General features: G+C 42.4%; 3 protein-coding genes across 7 annotated transcripts; 1 reads left to right on the top strand and 2 right to left on the bottom strand.

Moving 5' to 3' along the window:
- Positions 1-73: 73 nt before the first annotated feature.
- cops6 (COP9 signalosome subunit 6) lies at positions 74-4,819 on the top strand. Of its 3 annotated transcripts, none has more exons than XM_072395340.1 (10): positions 74-151; positions 817-942; positions 1,114-1,245; positions 1,685-1,773; positions 1,916-1,978; positions 2,056-2,121; positions 2,266-2,380; positions 3,335-3,427; positions 3,637-3,737; positions 4,371-4,819. In XM_072395340.1, the coding sequence occupies exons 1-10, from the start codon at positions 109-111 to the stop codon at positions 4,509-4,511; spliced, it is 969 nt and encodes a 322-aa protein (XP_072251441.1). In that variant the 5' UTR covers positions 74-108; the 3' UTR covers positions 4,512-4,819. The 3 variants fall into 3 exon arrangements, with proteins under 3 accessions (XP_072251441.1, XP_072251442.1, XP_072251440.1); XM_072395341.1 differs by having other exon boundaries at positions 99-155; positions 821-942; positions 2,074-2,121; XM_072395339.1 differs by having other exon boundaries at positions 99-155; positions 821-942.
- A 482-nt stretch (positions 4,820-5,301) lies between these two features.
- On the bottom strand, positions 5,302-7,105 carry LOC140318553 (uncharacterized). The gene is made up of 4 exons (XM_072396373.1): positions 7,029-7,105; positions 6,900-6,944; positions 6,652-6,803; positions 5,302-6,252 (listed from the first exon to the last, which is right to left on the bottom strand). The coding sequence occupies exons 1-4, from the start codon at positions 7,081-7,083 to the stop codon at positions 5,488-5,490; spliced, it is 1,017 nt and encodes a 338-aa protein (XP_072252474.1). The 5' UTR covers positions 7,084-7,105; the 3' UTR covers positions 5,302-5,487.
- A 1,556-nt stretch (positions 7,106-8,661) lies between these two features.
- mcm7 (minichromosome maintenance complex component 7) lies at positions 8,662-16,955 on the bottom strand. 3 transcript variants are annotated; one of them, XM_072395335.1, is made up of 15 exons: positions 16,745-16,955; positions 14,449-14,528; positions 13,798-13,962; positions 13,581-13,705; positions 13,327-13,507; positions 13,099-13,236; positions 12,842-12,991; positions 12,601-12,715; positions 12,378-12,509; positions 11,997-12,080; positions 11,498-11,709; positions 11,132-11,397; positions 10,822-10,990; positions 9,726-9,835; positions 8,662-9,285 (listed from the first exon to the last, which is right to left on the bottom strand). In XM_072395335.1, the coding sequence occupies exons 1-15, from the start codon at positions 16,773-16,775 to the stop codon at positions 9,060-9,062; spliced, it is 2,184 nt and encodes a 727-aa protein (XP_072251436.1). In that variant the 5' UTR covers positions 16,776-16,955; the 3' UTR covers positions 8,662-9,059. The 3 variants fall into 3 exon arrangements, with proteins under 3 accessions (XP_072251436.1, XP_072251437.1, XP_072251435.1); XM_072395336.1 differs by lacking the exon at positions 16,745-16,955 and adding an exon at positions 15,101-15,319; XM_072395334.1 differs by lacking the exon at positions 16,745-16,955 and having other exon boundaries at positions 14,449-14,918.
- Positions 16,956-17,687: the final 732 nt, after the last annotated feature.

The raw sequence follows: 17,687 nt of genomic DNA, 5'->3' as shown, positions 1-17,687 counted from the left end.
AGTCGAGCTGCGCGACACAGCTTATTTAAAACATCCTGAGAAACGATATTGCCACCTAACGTTCGTAGGGTGAACAGTCCACTGCGCCTGCGCAGCTTACCGGACAAGATGGCGACCAGCAATGGTGGAGGAATGGAAGTGGATGGGGCAGGCGAGTATTTATCAGTTATCTCATTATTTGTGCCTGACATCAGCATGGATGTGCAAGCAGATCAGCGCAGGTGTTGCATAACTATGTTACGAGTTGTCGAGAGTGAAGACGTTGTGGTGTTAAATGATGTAAGTTGCGAGCTTGCTGACATAAGCGGGTTAACGTTTACAGCTCCGAAGCTGTCAGAAATTCATCACTCTGGATGTGCAATCTGTTCTCTGTTCTGTTGTCTTACGGAGTGTGTGGCTGTCACATGAACCTAAATCTAACAAAACAGTTGTCTTTGGAAAACACCCTTTATCTAGCTGTATAAACTACAACGACACATAGCGAGTGAACGCTAAATGCCCTATCTCGCAATTTTAAAGGAAAATAATCCGTACTCGTCCCAAAATATCAGAAGTTATGACGTTTTTCATTTCCCATTCTCTCTCTATAAAGATTCTTAAAATTCGGCTTGGTAGTTTTTGCAAAAGCAGAAAAAAAAAAAACTTTCTCCTTGGTGAGGATATCGGGTCTTTCAATGAGATGAGCAAAACAATATAGATTATGTGGTAACCAATATTTAGATTTACAGTAAACCTTATCTTATTTACATAAGAGTTTGCTGCACATTGTAGTTGCTGTTCAGTTAAAGCCCATCTTGTTTGTGTTTGTGTGTGTAGTCAGCCCCAGTGTCATGGCCTCAGGGGTCACTGGAAGTGTTTCAGTGGCTTTACATCCTCTGGTTATCCTCAACATATCTGACCACTGGATACGCATCCGCTCGCAGGAAGGGCGACCAATGCAGGGTATGTATGACAAAACAGTTTAATCTAGCACGATTACTTCAGTTATTCTACAATCTACAAATATTGATGGTTAATAATAAAAAAAAAAAAGCAAATGCAAAGCAGCAAGATACATTGAAAGCATCAGAATAGATAGAAATATGTTGTTGATTATGTCTTTTCTCTGTTCAGTGATTGGAGCTCTGATTGGGAAACAGGAGGGTAGAAACATTGAGGTGATGAACTCCTTTGAACTGATGTCTCACACCATAGATGACAAAGTGCACATTGACAAGGAGTACTACTACACCAAGGAGGAACAATGTAAGCAACGTTTGATTATCAAGGACAGGAATACATGTGCATTTTCTTTCTTTGCTCTCTGGTATAATATGGCCTGCCAGTCATGGCTTCCTGCAATTTCAGTTGTTGTGAGAACACACTTTGAGGAAATTTACTTAACTATTTAAACACCAGGGATGTTAGCTGACCTTTTATTTTACCTTGACTTGCTTTTTCTTTCTCAACATTTCATATATTGTTTATATCTTAACTATATTGGGAATAACATTCAAGGTAATATGAGTGAATAAGTCAGAAGTGTCAATATAAAAGTCTTCTAGTTACCAAAAAGTATACATGCATTCTTAGTCTCACTGTTTGTGGGCTGATTTGAGTAAGTGATGGAGTGTGTCTAACTCTTAACCAGCGACAACATTCATCAAGTTGTTGATATTTTCTAAAATGTCCCATTGACTTTCAGTTAAACAGGTCTTTAAAGAGATGGAGTTCTTGGGCTGGTACACCACAGGTGGTCCCCCAGACCAGTCGGATATCCACGTCCACAAACAGGTACGTAATCACTGAAACTAATCCAGTGTATGTAAGAATGTAAGCTGGTCTGAGATATTCAAGCTCCAAAGATTAGCAGGAAAACAAACAAGGAATAACAATCTTTGATATGAAGAGGAATAAGTGACTCACTCCCTTTCAGGTGTGTGAGATCATTGAGAGCCCTCTCTTTCTCAAGCTCAACCCAATGACCAAACACACCGACGTGAGTTCATCTCCATCTTCACATCATGAATGAAGCAGTAGTACAGTTACATATTTGAATACATTTGCACTAATTAGTGTTCTTCTCTCCTTCAGCTTCCTGTTAGCGTTTATGAGTCTGTTATTGACATCATCAGTGGCGAGGTAACGTTAAATCTAATTTGAGCTAAACGTTCTTTGTTTCTGCAGTAACCTGGTTTTACCCATAGTTCAATAAATTGCTCATACAAATAAAGTCTGTATTGACTGACTGTCTACATCTTATCTGTTTTTGCTTTTTAAATCCAGGCTACCATGTTGTTTGCTGAACTGACATACACTCTGGCAACGGAGGAAGCAGAGAGAATCGGTGTCGACCACGTAGCAAGAATGACCGCTACTGGCACCGGAGAAAACTCAACCGGTAAAGGGGCCATCACTAATGCTTTTAGATAGGAAGAATAAAACATAATGTGTTCAGTTTTTTGCTCTTAAATGTTGACCATTTGTAACACAAAAAATGGCAGGCCTTCCAACTGGTGATAAATCCAGAGGAAATGTCAATCTTGGCTTATCCTGGTGTGTGCTGTCTAAGTCGGTGCTGAAGTATTTAACAGTTAAAATACAATTAACTTTTTGATTTCTTAATAAAAGCAAATACAGACGTAGAAAAATAAGAGTGCTGTCAGCCACTTTCTTGCCTATAATCTATTTTTTTTCTTACTTTGTTACAAAAGCATCATCCTGTTTCTGCAGACTATGTCACGAAGCATTTAGTCTCTTTACATTGTTTACATTAGAACATTTTAAATGCAACTAGAAAAATAATTGATTATTGTGATAGACTGACAAAAAACAGACTTTTACAATCCGTGTAAACATGTTGCTCCAACAAAAATCGAGCCTTTCAACACCAGGCTATCACACACACAGTTAAAGCAGTTGGGTTTCGAATAATTTCGAATCCGCGTAGATGCTCAACTGCCAACAGTTCAACTGATCTGAACTAAAGAAAAATGAGTCATCTGAATGGCAAAATACGTTTCTCCCAAATCTGCACATATCAAGGACACTTCTGCATTTGGTTTAGGGAAGCTGGGGGTCGAAGTACCAATTTTTTTGATTGGTGGTTAACCCCTGAGCCACAGCCGCACTCCAGTTTTATTTATAATTTACACTTCCTCACAAACCTAAACAGTGAATTCGCCCACAAAGGTAGGTTCCTTTTATTTCTACTCAAAGGTGGTCGAGGGGGAAAGCTCTTCTGTTCCTTCCTCAGTCAGTACGGCTCGGGATCTTGACATCGTCACTGAAAGTGAATCGGCTGTGAACAGGTTTTTACCTCTGTTTCTTTCTTTTGTCTGTTTGTTCTGTTTAGTGGCCGAACACCTTATAGCGCAGCACAGCGCCATAAAGATGCTCCACAGCCGAGTGAAGATCATTCTAGAGTACGTTAAAGCTGTGGAAGCAGGTGAGAGAACTCATTTATGAGGCACTGGAGGTGAGGAGTGTGAAAATAAAACAGCTGTGCTAAAATAAGCTGTTTCCGCCACTTCTTTTCCTTTCACGTGCTCAAACATGCCTCCATAATTAAAGGCTCCTCTTTGACAGTATCTTGACAACATTATCTCATGGCATCGTTTTCTGTATTTCTTTTTCTCTGCTGTGTTTACGTCACAGGAGAGGTGCCATTTAACCACGAGATCCTTCGGGAAGCAAACGCCCTGTGCCACAGACTGCCAGTCCTCAGCACCATAAAATTCAAAACAGACTTTTATGACGTAAGTTTCCTGGAGCCTCGCACAACACAGGTCTACATTTTAATGAAGATGTCTTCAGCAAAGCTTTAATGCACAAGTAGGGAGAGATCTGTGATGACACCAGCTGGTAGTTTTAGAGATTGCTTTAGAAGTTTATTAGATGAATATGTGTTTACAGATGAAGAGCAGACCAACAGGATTTACAGGAGACAGAATTTAATATTCGCATAATAAAAGGGGCCATAATGCACGTTCCTGGGCTTCTATGTTTAGTTTTAGTGAAAGAGGGCATTTTAAGGCCTTTTGGAGCTATTACGTGTGTGTAAAATAAGTTCTGCAGGTAAAAGCTGTCTCAGACATATGTATTTAGGCTTTTTTTTGCTTAGCATCACATAATTTGCATAACACCTCAGACAAAGACTTAAAATCTGATCGGCACTCTGGTGCCATCTTTGACTAATCAGCTAATCGCATGAGAATTTCACATCTCCCTATTTTTTTCCTTCTAATTTTTCATAAATTCTCTTTCTATCATTTGTCTGGTTTGTGTTATCTATAAACATAAAGGGAAGGATTAGACACTTTATGCTGTGAATCTCTTTGCTCTCCTGCCACACGAGGGCTGACTGCAACGTGCTTCTTGGTTTCTTGCAGCAATGTAATGACGTTGGCCTCATGGCGTACTTAGGCACCATCACCAAGACTTGCAACAGTATGAACCAGTTCATCAACAAGTTCAACGTCCTGTACGACAGACAGGGCATCGGCCGGAGGATGAGAGGACTCTTCTTTTGAGCTGGTGGAAAGCCGGCGCGCTGCATTTTCTTTCTTTTTCTGTTCTTTCTTTTTTTGGTTTGAATTTTGATCAGCTAGACAAAACTCTTAATGCAGAAACTTTTCAAAACAGTTCACCATTTTGACTCACAGGTGTATCTGAAAGCACTTGATAACACAAGTCAGAAAGAAATCCATACATTTCTCCGTTCTCTTGGGTGTGCACCGCAGTGAATCCACTGTACACGAACATTATCTCATTTTACCCCGTTTGTTTTATTGTTTCATGTTTCTCTATGTAATAAATGATCTGCTGTTTTTTCATGGGACTTTGAGTCGTCAAATTTCTACGCTTTAGGATGGTTATTATTATGATGCGCGCATTATAGTAATTATACAGAAATGTCAGAGCAGCACTTTTAACTGAGCTCATGAAAGTTTTCTGCGTGGAGCTGTGGGTTTATTGTCAGGAGAGCGTCTGCAGTTAAAGTGTCTTTTGAAGTAGTGCCCCGCTGTTTGATTGCCTATTGGACAGACGGGTATATGTTGAAAGAACAAGGGGGTCGAGCAACTTGCAGTTCTTGAGTCTGATGTGTACAACAGGAGTCAGGCTTTATTTGGGTATTAAATATGCAGCGGAAACAGGGATAATGATCCCCAGCCTGTGCTTTAAAAGCCCGTTTTTACCTGCCATGTTGCACCAGGAGGAACAACATTTTATGTCTTCTTGGGCTTTTTCCAAAAAAAAATCCAATAAAAGGCACAGACAAAATGCAACCCATTTACTGAGGAAAAACTGTTTTGTCTCATTTTATTGTCTCATAACTCAAAAAATGATTTGCGTTAAATAGGTGTATTGACTGAAAAGCACTTTTATTTTTTACATGCTGACAGTGTTGATAAATACAATTCGATGTCTACTTGATCACACCAACTTTCAAAGCTCTTACAACCTGGAAGGATGTTTTCAGTCAAAGTCTGACACTTCCTGGATGCTTCACTGACCCTCCTCTGCAGGCTCATCAGCAGGGTCAGCTGGCTGAGGGTACTGGAAGCGGATCGGGTCGTACAGCTCATCTCTGGGGTCGTAAGGATGAGGATGAGGGTAGTAGTACGGGTAAGGGTAGACGGTTAGTTTCTTCTCTTTGGGAGCAGGAGGTTCTGGCTCTTCTACGGGTTCCTCCTCTTCCTCTTCCTCTTCCTCAGGGGGAGGTGGTGGTGGTGGTGCTGCGACCACGACTTTCCCTTTAATGGCCCTGGGCGGGTGGTCAATGAGGCAGTCGGGGTCCCAGTAGGGGTCACAATCGTACTCCATGCCCTTGAAGACGCGGATGGGGGCTGGAGGAGGCTTCTTGACGAGAACAGGAGGAGGCGGGGCAGACTTCTTCAGTGGGGGAGGAGGATGCTTAACTACAACCGGGGGAGGAGGGACCTTTTGGGGAGTGCAGTGGGGGTGGTAGCGAGGGTCGCAGAGCACAGGCACAGCGCCGCTGGGCAGGTAGACGATGTGAGGCTTGCAGAGGGGGTCCTTGGTGTTACACAGGAACAGCATGTCAGCCTGGGAAATGGCTGGGGCCGGAGGAGGAGGAGGAGGGGTCACTGGGGGATCTATAAACTTTCCTTTCATTGGAGGTGGGGGAGGAGCAGCTTTGTTCATCGGCACCCCCAGTTTGCTCTGGAAATAAGAGGCATCTGGGCCATAGGTGTGCTCAAGGTACCTCATCTGCTGGTAGAGCATCCTCAGCTTGTCGATCTCGTAGAGCTGAGAGGTGGAAAAACATGGCTTTGAGAAAAGTAAAGGACACAGATTCCACAGTTTCTTCATGGTTTCTTTCCAAGGCCCTTTAAAAACTGTTCAGCCTTCATTGGCTCCTCTTCTCAAACCCTTGATTTGGGGGGTTAAGGGATTAAGCAAACCCTCCCAAATAAACCATTTAATACTAACTTGTGACAATAACACAAATTCTCTCAGAACCATACAAAACCCCTCAATGGAGCGGTTTGGCATCAAATCAACAATCAGAGAGGAAACCGTGACACCAGCCATGAGTTCTAACAGCTGCAGTGTGGATTCAACTAGAACTTAAAATGAATCATCAACTGAAATCTACATGTGCTGCTCAGGTTTGCTGTTTCAGTTTTCCATGTGTTTGTGTTTTACCCCCTCAGTGTGTCCGATGCTGCTGTAGTATCTGTAGTAAGCCTGGAAGTCTGGGTTTGCTCTGTACCACCTGGGGTCCGCATTCCGCTTCGGCCTGGAGTGAGTCAGAAAGTCGTTGGCTTTGTCTGAGTCGATACTGACGGGGACCATCTCTGTTGGAAGACGAGATGAAGCTCGGTCCCTTAAAAACTGCCACGAGTGCAGAAAAGAGACAATTTTGTGCCAAAAGATTTAAGATCTGCACTTACCTTCCTGCTTGATAGCATTCAACAAGGATTTGGTCTCCAGGAGGCCTGGAAGAGAAGAAAAACATGTTTAGTGGATGCTGGTTTCCATCAGTAGAAAACGTTTGTAGAATTTAAAGAATCAGAACTGACCCGGGAGAAGCATAAGACAGCAAAGTTGCCCCACAATACATAATGAAGAAACCATTTTGAACCCCTGCAATACAGAAAAGAGGAGTTTCATGAAGGAGAACTGTGTCATTTGGGGAAACGTGATGGTCCTTGCTGATAAATTACAAAGGATCTGACCTACAGAAATTATAATTCTTCATTAAATGTACAATTTAAGTTTACAAAGAGAAAACCTCGTGAAAAAATTAAATAGATCCATAAAGTTAACTTCTTGGTTCTTGATGAAAAAGAGCCTATTACCGAATATTTTAAACACATTTGCAAGAAAGATAAACTGTATTAAATCACATGCGTATATTTGTGAAAAGGTGCATGTCCAGGTAAACCCGTGCAGTAATCCTAAATAAAAATGTAGCTACAGAATGAAGTAGTCAGTTTCATGATACAGCATTGAGTAAAAGCCGTCCACACTTACTTACCTGGTTCAGGAAGCCGTCTTCACTGGACCAACAGGGCACCGAGGACTAAATACAAATCCCTGTGTCAGCCGCTCTGTAACATCATCTCTTATCCAATAGGATTTCACCGACTTTGAGACTAAAAATCTTGTCTCCACCTTCCTTTTTTTATATTGTTTAAAGTGGGGCCTTTGGCACCAATTAAGAATAAAAAGCCCCTGGACCAAAGCCATAAAGAGAAAAGACTTCAAATGGAAACTCCCCATTAAGTCTGGATGGAAAGCATCACCTGCTGGGACAACTGCAACTGTGGGGGAAAATGCTGCCTATTAACCCAATCCTGCCAAAAAAGCAGAATAAAATCATAAATGACAACCTGGATGGCCTCAAACATACATTTATGAAGCAGTTTTAAAGATTTTTAAACACAGTCAGATCTCAAAAGTGGTTATTTTTGCTCTGAGAACACCTGCTTCTCTACCATCTCTGTGACTAGAGGGACCTATCAAAGCAGCTGCCTTTTTTTTGTCTTGGCATGTTCACTATTAAATTTGACACGCTTAAAATTGGACCGCATTCCTGCAGGAAGCTTTCATGTTAAAACATACGTGTCATTAACTTGCTGTGTATGTTGTCAGCTGAATATTTATCCCAGCACAGTTAAAATCAGATGGGCAGAACAACTTATTACGCGTTCCAGCGTTAAATGGTCCCAGAACATCTTCTATTCAAAGCAAGTTGCCTAAAAACACGCTAGTTTGTGGTTTGCAGATTTTTACAAAGGAGGACCAACCTTGAGTGTTGTCTTCTGAAATGTGACGATTTATTGTTCATCCTGTGGATAGAGTCAAACAAGCATTGCTATTGCTTGATCAACCACTTTATAAATCTATGCTTCAGTGTTAGAAGAAACGGGTGAATTCAACCCACAAATCCAGTTTACACCAATTTACTGTCCTGTTGTGCTGCAAAATCTCATCCATAAACTAACACCAGAAATTGCTTTTGCTACATATCCAGCTTCGGGTTCATCTGTCACTTCTCTCCTTTTATAGACAAAATGATATGACATGATTACAGGTTGCAACCCTGTACGGTAGCTTTGTGAGCGGGCGTTACTGAGAGCAGGCAGTTTCAGCTCTGTAGCAGGTGTTCAGACACGACTGCAGCACAGCACTCAAAATGACCGTCATGCATAGCACTGAACCATTTATTAGAACTTCTAACACAAGGCGCAACATTAACTTCTCTTCACTGATTTGCATTGCAAAGTATAAAATACACAGAATATCTTAACATCAGCTGGATGCTTTCAGCACCAAACTGTAGAGAACACTACACAATACCATGCTCTGACATACATATTTACAAGTAATTTAATGGATAACAGGAATCTTGTACATAAAAAAGAAGCAATAGATCTCCAACAGTTAGGAATCCTTGAACAATAGTCAAGCTTAGATGGAAGTCTGTGTTCAGCCTGACTTGTGTTACAAAATGCCAGATGAAGAAATATAAAGAGCCCGAATATAAGTCTGTAGAAAGCCGAAGGGTGGGGACAACAAGGCGAGCCTGAAGACGTGTCCCGGGTCGTTCAGACGAAGGTGATGCGGCTGCGGGCCTGGTTGACTTGCCACACATTGAGCTCCTCGTACTCCTCCAGCGCCTCCTGGAACTGTGCAGGCGTGAAGCCACGAGAGACGCAGCGCTGCTCTGCTTCAGCCATACGGACCACCCCACCGGCTCCACCGCGGCCTTTTGCGCCCTCTGTGGCCAGCTCACGCACCAGGGAGAAGATGACGTCGGCTGGACGTTGGGTCCTACAGAGGAGGAGATCAGACTTAGAACGAGCAGTTCTCTGGCAACAAAAGCACACATTAAAGGAACACCATCTTGATGAAAAGTCTTATTTTGATGAAAACAGATTTGACCAGCTTCTAGAGACACAGTTTATCCATCTGGTGCCACTTTTAAAAGCAGATATATGCTTCTCTAGAAAGTTTAAAGCGCCGACTACAGAACATGGAAAGACGTTAACACATCAGTGGTGTTTATGCCTGTTTCAGTGAACATGATGCCGTGTGAACAGAGCTCCATAAAAACCCCAGGAGGTTTTACAGCTTCCTCCAAGACAAGCAGCAACTAACTGAAATACAAGAAACTCATAAAGGGGAATCTGGGTCTGCCAACATCCGGTCACTCCAGTTACGTGAGTAAACTATGAGCTGACTGAATGTGATCATTAAGCTTCAACGCCGACCTCGTTGTGCTGGACTTGTCAGCTTGTAATGAATCCTTTGACATCTCCATCAGTCTCATGGCTTCGTTGACGTCTTCCTTCTCCACTGTGTCCACCACGCGAAGTCGAGCCTGAAGGACACAGGAAGTGCAGGCAGTGATGAGATCAAGTTGTAAATAAACGCATACAAGCACCTTATTGGATCGACGTAGGCTGCGCTGTGCCGGCACTGTCAGACCGAGACAAGTGCAATGCCCTCTGGAATGGCCGGCAATTGCCCAAGTCTCCGCCTCCCAACACCAGCTAGTCTCTCTACATGTTGAAAATAAAACCCACGCACACAAATGTTACAACACAACCTCAGTGCTCTGAGGCTTTATGTGGAAGATGCTGATGACAGAGCTGGCCATGGTCAGTTTTGCATGGGTTTGCACAGCTGCTCCTTACGCACACAGGCTGACTGCCCACCCTGCAAAGCTGGCCAGGATCAGAAAAACCTCAGCAGCTCCTTCATGGCACCGAAGCCCAACAAAAAAAATAAAATAAATAGAGAAACAAGCTAATGTGCCATTTTCTGTGTCTCTTTACTTGTGAGAATTCAACTCCTGTAGTTTCTTTCCACTCAGGTGTGCCTGTGACAGAGTTGCGCCCCCTTGTGGACGTCTGTGTGCAGCACATCGCCATCCTGTTTACCTGAAGTGCTGGTTTTGCAGTAGGTGGATGAAAGCTACCTGCACAAACAGCACTTTTGACAACCAGAGGCAGAGACCATATGGGAGTAATTACTTACACCCTTATTATCATCATCAACCATGATTAGAATCACATGTAAACGTTTCAGCTGTTCCTCAGTCACCAGGATTAAATGCTGGGCTGTGGCACATTGGAGAGTTTGTCCAGCTTGGAAAGAAGTGCTCACACTGCAGTAGGCCATGTTATCATCTCTACCTGCACTGTAAGCACTTTATCACAAACCGGACTGTTGATGAAAACAGGATCCCTTATAACAGTTCAACTACACTTCCATTCCTCACTGCACATGTCCTGCAGCAGTGTTTTAAATTTTAGAGTTTTATTTATACATCAAATTTAATCTCAAGGCAAGTGTAATTCTCACCAGGGCAGTGGAGAGACGGAGGATGGAGAGGAGGGTACGGGCTGAGGTAAAGGTGGCGTCTTTGCTGACTCGAGCCTCTTTCCTCATTTCCACATAAGCAGCAGTGATGTAATCCGCCAGCAGCTCGGGCACAACAGGCTGACGCTTCTTACACTGAGCTATGTAACGCCTGAAGGAAAGTGCATCAATAGTGATGTTAAAAGGTAGTAAATGCACTTTAGGTTTAAAATTCTGTTCAACCTCACTTATCAACTTAAAAACAAACCAAAAAAAAAAAAAAGAATTTGTGACAAGCTTTCACGCCAATCACCTCATCAGCTTCATGTCAATGGGTGTGAAGTGAGTGGGCGGCTGACGGGAGTGCTGGTGGACATAGGTGATGTGCTGTGCCAGACGCAGGTCAGCATCAGCATCTGGTTTGTCCTGGATGAGCCAGAGCAGGTCGAAACGAGAGAGCAGAGCAGCCGGCAGCTGAATGTTCTGCTCGATGCTCTTCCGTGGATTGTAGCGGCCGTACGCAGGGTTGGCTGCGGCTAGAATAGAACAACGTGCGTTGAGAGAGGTCATGATGCCAGCCTAGAGAAGAGAAGAGAAGAGAGGAGCACAGCAGCCTTAGTGGGGACAACAAACAGGCGTTGAGGCTAAATGTTTCAAAGGTTCTGGCAGTTGTTAATACCTTGGCGATTGAGATGGTCTGCTGTTCCATCACCTCATGAATGGCTGTTCTGTCAGCGTCAGCCATCTTATCAAATTCATCAATGCAGCAGACGCCCAGGTCAGCCAGCACCAAGGCTCCACCTTCCAGGGTCATTTCACCAGTCAGAGGGTCGCGCATCACAGCCGCAGTCAGGCCAACGCCGGACGAACCACGACCTGTTGTGTACTGGCCTGAAGACCAGAGATGGAACAGATTAAAAATCAACTGTGGACATCTTGTTATTTGAAACAAATTACAGGTAGAATAAGTAGTGAAATCCAAGGGATTCAATGCAGAAACTGAATCAGGCCATCAACTAAAGTAAAGCCTATAAAGAGATTCCTCCTCATTAGGAATTAAAAGTTGCCATCAACAAGCAAGCACTCAGCCGCATCAAAAGTTAATATTTTACAGAGTGAGCCCTAATGGAAGGAAAATGCTTTACTAGATAAAATATTAAACTGAATACAGGACTCACTTCGAGGAGCCAGACGGTCAATGTAGGACAGCAGCTGGGACTTGGCGACTCCTGGATCTCCCATCAAGCAGATATTTATGTTACCTTTAGGGGGAAGAGTTGAAACAGGAAGATTGTTGCAGTAATTACAAAACACTTTGAGGGGAAAACCCATTGGAGAAACAAGAACTAATTGAGGCTGGACAGGAGTATCTAAAACTGCTATCAAAGCAAGCAGCACTTAAACTGAATGACTTTTTCTCTTGATCTGGAAGGTTTAAAGCCTTTAAGATCACCCTGAGAGACTGAGATAAAAATATAACCAACTATTCTTGTAATATTAAGGGATTCTGCAATTCTCTTCAGAAAAGCAGAATACCTTGCGCTTGTGTTTGAGCTCACCTCTGATTTTCATGCCTTTGGGAGCCTGTTCCACCCCTCCAACCAGCAGCAAAAGCAGAGCCTTCTTCACGTCTTCATGTCCATAGATCTCAGGCGCTATCGAGCCAGCGAGTTTCTCATAAAATCCTTCTTCTGTAACAGAACACAGGTGCTTTAGCTGCCGGCAGTGATGGGCTACATCGATAATGCAGTGAATTGAGACATTTTCATCACAGATCCTGACCTGTGATGCTGCGCAGCTCTTCATCAGTCAGCTCGTCAGTACCGAGCTCATCATCCTCCGTCTTGTTCATGAGTGTGATGCTGTGAGCCTCCAGATAAGTTTCTGATAGAAGTCCCTGAATATCAAGATATAATAAAAGTGTTTTTGGACTCCACAAAACTGAGCATCTATAACAGAAAATATTCATGCTACATGGAATTTCCTTCAATTCAATTCATGGAAACCGTAACCAGGGACTTACCTGAACAGCTTGAGTGTAGCCTGTACGCAGGAGAGGCAGGAAGATTCCTGTGATGGCGACATGGTCACCTGGCTGGGCCAGACGAGTGTTTTCACCACGTGCGTACACCGACATACTCCTTGGAATATTTCCAACAGGCACTTGGTCACTCTGTACAATATCAAACGAAACTCATAAGCAAATTGAGGCCAGCTGAAAAAAAAACTGAACACACGTCACAACAAGTGCAGCTATAACAAGAGTAAAAGGTTCCGTACATGTTCTTGGATGCGCAGCTCCTGGAACTTGACAAATTTGGAGCCTCTGGTCTGCAGGTAGAGTCGTCCTCCAGACTTGTTGGTGACACATTCTTGGCTGGGACACATGATGAGAGGCATGAAGGAGGGAGACTGGATCTGAGGAGAACAGAGAAAACGCAATGATGATGGATAATATTTCAATAACATTGTGCTTGCGATTAATGTGCTTCAGTGCTTAAATCTTACTGGTTGATAAGTCTCAGCACCACACTGGTCACATGTGTACGTGGCCACAGTCATCATTGGTTTGACCTCAGTGGCTCGGGTCACTATTCCTCGAACTGCTACCAAATGGCCGATTCCATCAGCCCGAATATCACGAACCACCTTGGGCTTAGAGGTGCTGGGAGACTTGAAGTAGAGCTCACTGTTGGATACAAGTTAAAGTTAAGGAGAGAAAGTACTCATACATGAGTAGAAACAAACTCAACTCGACTTACAATCTCCTCATGAGTTCAGGTGGGTACTGGTTACGAACGTCTCTGGTATCTGTAGAGTCACGACCCCTTTGTTCCATCATCAGCCTGTGTTCAATGTACACATCCAGAGAGTCTTTGGCCACAACCTAAATACAAAAACATTACAGAGATAGAAAATGTAAACACTGAAGCGGTAAAGTCTTCGCATACCATGCATAATAAAAAGACGGCAACATACGTCTCTTTCTTTGTACTCTGGCAGAAGTTCGTGGACGGCATCGGCGAAGAGGCCAGTGTAGCGTTTGGCATTCTCACAGACACTCTCAACCAGCTCGGGATCTTCTTCAGCAACATCATCCAGATCAACAAAGAAAGACACCTGCTCTCTGTGGGCCAAAGCCACCTGTACACACAGAAAAGCCCCAGAAAAGTTCAATCCGAGCAGATATCACCAAATAATATACTCGACACTTCCTGAAACTCAAAAGGCTGTGCACAGAATGACTTAATATTTCGTAAACACATATGGGTAGTTTTTTTTTCTGCATGTAGTTGCTACATTACTTTGTTTTTCTTTCACGGTCTATGTATGATTTTCAAAAGACACACTCAGCACCATTTTAAATAAAATTATCTACGAGTTCAAATAAAGAACATTAGAGCCATTTAAACTAAAAAAAAAAAATGTTAGCTTCGGATTCAAGTTAAAAATTGGCTAGCATGTTTCTGCTAAATGCATAAACATGAACAAACATGAACATAGCAGAGGACAAACAATAACAAACAGTTGTAATGATGTCAAAACAATTCAGAGACCAGAACAGTCACCTCAGAAAGTGAAGGCCATCTTTTTTTATTTTAAATTTAAATATACATTTACTATACTTACAAGTTGTGCTCCATATTTGAACACCTTCTTCCCATTGTCATCCTCTGTGTAGAACTCCTGCAAAAACCTTTTGCACTTATCTGAAAAAACAAAAACACCCTCAGCATTTTCCAAAAACATACAGGCTACATCCAACAGACACTAGGTGGAGATTGTTAACCATTCACAAAAAATGGCTGTTTACTGAAGTCATCATATAAGTGACACAAAAGCTAAGAAGCTCTGTAAATCTACAGCTGTTGAAATTGTTAATCAACACAGCAGTAGGCCTACACACTGGGAGCTAATTTGTTGTCCTACGACGACCCCCTTTGTTGAGTAACATGGCATCCTGTAATCTCGATGAGTCACTATAGCCTACAGTAAAACAGAAACTACAACTGACGCACTACATGAAACACATTTCACTCGATTGTATGTCAAAATATACTTTTAGGGTGCGATATAACTGGCATTAAGCAACGGCTAGCCCCAGGATAAGAATGTAAATACAACAACAGGCGCGCTCAGTTCAGTGTCCCCTTGACAAAAAAAAAAAAAAAAAAAAAAAATCACCCACTTCTCGAAAGAGCAACAACTATTACTAATATTCATTTCCAGGTTGCGAGGAACGAAACAGGGTTTTGTAGGATAATTAAAACAGTCTACTTACTTTGACGCCGTAGCAGAAAAACCCGCACCTCAGCTTTATTATTTCTGTTCGAGGATGTTATTGTAAACAAAGCAGCACATGGCTTTTGTGGCCAGTCACTCTGATATCCCTCCGCGACTCCTCCGCTTCTAAAAACAGTCCCGGCTGTTGTTTTCAAAACCGTGGCCAGCCATCTTCTAACATTAGCTGAGGTTAGCAGAGTTTTGTTCAATACAGACAGCACTGCTTATACAAGTAACTGCCCTGAACATAATCACTAAGCGCAAAGACGACGCCGATGTAATGTTTAACAGGGAGAGGTTTCCGACGGTTATTAGTCCGCAAGTACAACTTCTAACGTTACACTGACAGTTAGATGCAGTTACTGAATTTACCATAAGTTTAAAACAAATATATTAAAACTGAAGACTTAACAGATGTAGCACTTTCAAAAAAAAAACAAAAAAAAACACGCCTAAACAATCGCATTTATTGTTTAACCCAGTGAGATAACACCGTTGGGCGCTGAATTAAAGACGTAGGGATACATATAACATTAAAAAATAACGCATTTTGTTGACGAGCTATATGGTGAGTCATTAAGTTTAACACGTGAATACAATGTTTGTCCAAAATATCGTATGCCAAATTCCCAAATAAATTAGCAGGCACAAAGCCAACCACACAAGTAAACTCCGCTGCAGCTTAAATTAAACCGTCAGCACGTTTAGCGCTAAATACAAAATGGCACGTTAACTGACAGTAGCTCGCTGGCTAGCAAGCTAGCACAGGCAGTGAGAGGAAGCTAGCGGTAGTTGGGGTGTACTTAGCTACACATCTTGTTGTTTTTGGTAGCTTAAAACGCCCGAAACATGTGAAAAGCTCAAATACTGCAAATCACGACAGTTCACATCAAGTGGTTTGTTCATATAACGTAAATATCCGAAAAATTCTCGTTTTAACCAGTCACGCTAGAGCCTTTTAATTTCACTTAAAAACGGTAGCTAACTTCGTATCCGATTAGCCTCTGAAGTCTACACAAAAGGCAAACTGCCAGAGAACGTCGAACGTTATAGACGCAGTTCTACATGTGCTTTATCAAGATGTAAATCTAATTCATATCTTATATTACACATTAAGAACAAAATTAAACATGGACAGTAAACTATGATACGTCAAAAGTTATTCAAGACGAAATTCTCCTTTGGTTGAGAGTTGTAAGAGTAGTTATTGTTGGACATGTGCTCTCACGGTGGCGCCTGATTCTTTGTTTAAGGATGCATCCGGGTCACCGTGCAGTCACAAGCTCAGGCGTTGCTCGTCCCTGCCAACTGGCAACCAATGTTCAGGAAAGTTTATGCAACTTCATCAACTGTCCCTCGCGTTCCGATTTATTGAACCACGTTCATGCTCATATGCATTAACTACAGGATTATGTCATTATTCAGAGTTTACAAGGAACATTTTAATGTTATCAGATGATTTGACTTCTCGAACGTAAAAGTAATCGCATCCAACTTTCCACCCACGTGTGTTCCATATTAAATAACAAGCGTTTCCACACACAGTTAAGGCTAGTAAAAAGCTAGAATAATTACAAAGAAGTTCAGTCATTTTAGCCAACCTGTTGCGCCCGGGCTGTTATGGAGATAGATAGCCCCCTACCTTTCTCTGCCTCATAATCCTTACGAGCCATGTCTGCAGACGTTGAGCTTCAGGTGTGATAACTTGATTCCAAAATCTTAAGGTATAGACTAACCAAAGTGCAGCTTATATTCACGGTTTAACTTCTTTTGTAACACCGGAGACGTGAATTCATTCACATGCAGCCTGCACTTCTCCCGGTCGCGGTGCAAGAAGTGGCGCGACTGTGACGTCCCCAGCAGCCAATGGCATGGCGTCTCTCAGCGGCGAGAGGCGGGATTTCGTGGTGGCGCGAAAATTGCGGGAGATTTCGCGTCACATGACTCGCCAAACTTCCGCCAGATTTTGTCAGGAATGGCGCGAAAAGTAATGATTGGACTTTAAACACTTGAATGTCAACATGGTGGAAATGCACGTTTTAAAACTTCATTTAAATGTTTTTATAGAAAACACGACACACACAGGATACCAAAGCGAACTTTTGAACGTGTCAAGTAGGCTTGTATGTACAAAACTGTTCCAGTTGATTAGTATTAGTGTTATACTGGGTTAATTGGATGAAGCCTGTACAATCAATAAGACCAGAATAAGGATGATTTTAAGATGGCTGCTGTTCATGGAAGTGAAAGTAAACATAGTTATCTTTCTTTCATTGTAATATAGGATGTGCATCTACCGTACTGTACACCAAAATGACCTAATAAGCAGAATCTAGATTCAAGTTACAATACAGATGACTAAGGCCAAGTCGATTATATCTTAATGTGACTATGCATTTATCTAGTTAGACTGTGTCTGATTTAGGGGCAAATTTACACCACTGGTGACGCTCACTTTGCACTCTTCTAAAAGAGACTTCCATCATCACTTTTCCAAATTAAGCAGATTTTAATCAACACTGCATGAACAAGTTCAACAAAAACAAATGGTACCTTCAATAAGTGTGCAAGACATTAGGAACCTG

The sequence above is a fragment of the Leuresthes tenuis genome, unplaced genomic scaffold (assembly GCF_036924035.1).
Source record: "Leuresthes tenuis unplaced genomic scaffold, fLeuTen1.0.hap1 SCAF_11, whole genome shotgun sequence".
NCBI classification, from domain to species: Eukaryota; Metazoa; Chordata; class Actinopteri; order Atheriniformes; family Atherinopsidae; genus Leuresthes; species Leuresthes tenuis.
This window is presented reverse-complemented; position numbering and strand designations above follow the sequence as displayed.

Bases quoted from the DNA above. Each gene is read 5' to 3' on its own strand.
- mcm7 (XM_072395334.1), bottom strand. From the start codon at position 14,568: ATGTTTTTGGAAAATGCTGAGGGTGTTTTTGTTTTTTCAGATAAGTGC. The intron at 13,963-14,448 runs GTAAGTATAGTA...CTGTGTGTACAG, and splicing joins TCAAATATGGAGCACAACTT to GTGGCTTTGGCCCACAGAGA. The intron at 12,716-12,841 runs GTAAGTCCCTGG...CTTGATATTCAG, and splicing joins GCTACACTCAAGCTGTTCAG to GGACTTCTATCAGAAACTTA.
- LOC140318553 (XM_072396373.1), bottom strand. From the start codon at position 7,083: ATGGTTTCTTCATTATGTATTGTGGGGCAACTTTGCTGTCTTATGCTT. The intron at 6,804-6,899 runs GTAAGTGCAGAT...GTCTTCCAACAG, and splicing joins GAATGCTATCAAGCAGGAAG to AGATGGTCCCCGTCAGTATC. The intron at 6,253-6,651 runs GTAAAACACAAA...TCCACCTCTCAG, and splicing joins GCATCGGACACACTGAGGGG to CTCTACGAGATCGACAAGCT.
- cops6 (XM_072395340.1), top strand. From the start codon at position 109: ATGGCGACCAGCAATGGTGGAGGAATGGAAGTGGATGGGGCAG. The intron at 1,246-1,684 runs GTAAGCAACGTT...ATTGACTTTCAG, and splicing joins CTACACCAAGGAGGAACAAT to TTAAACAGGTCTTTAAAGAG. The intron at 1,979-2,055 runs GTGAGTTCATCT...TGCACTAATTAG, and splicing joins CAATGACCAAACACACCGAC to TGTTCTTCTCTCCTTCAGCT.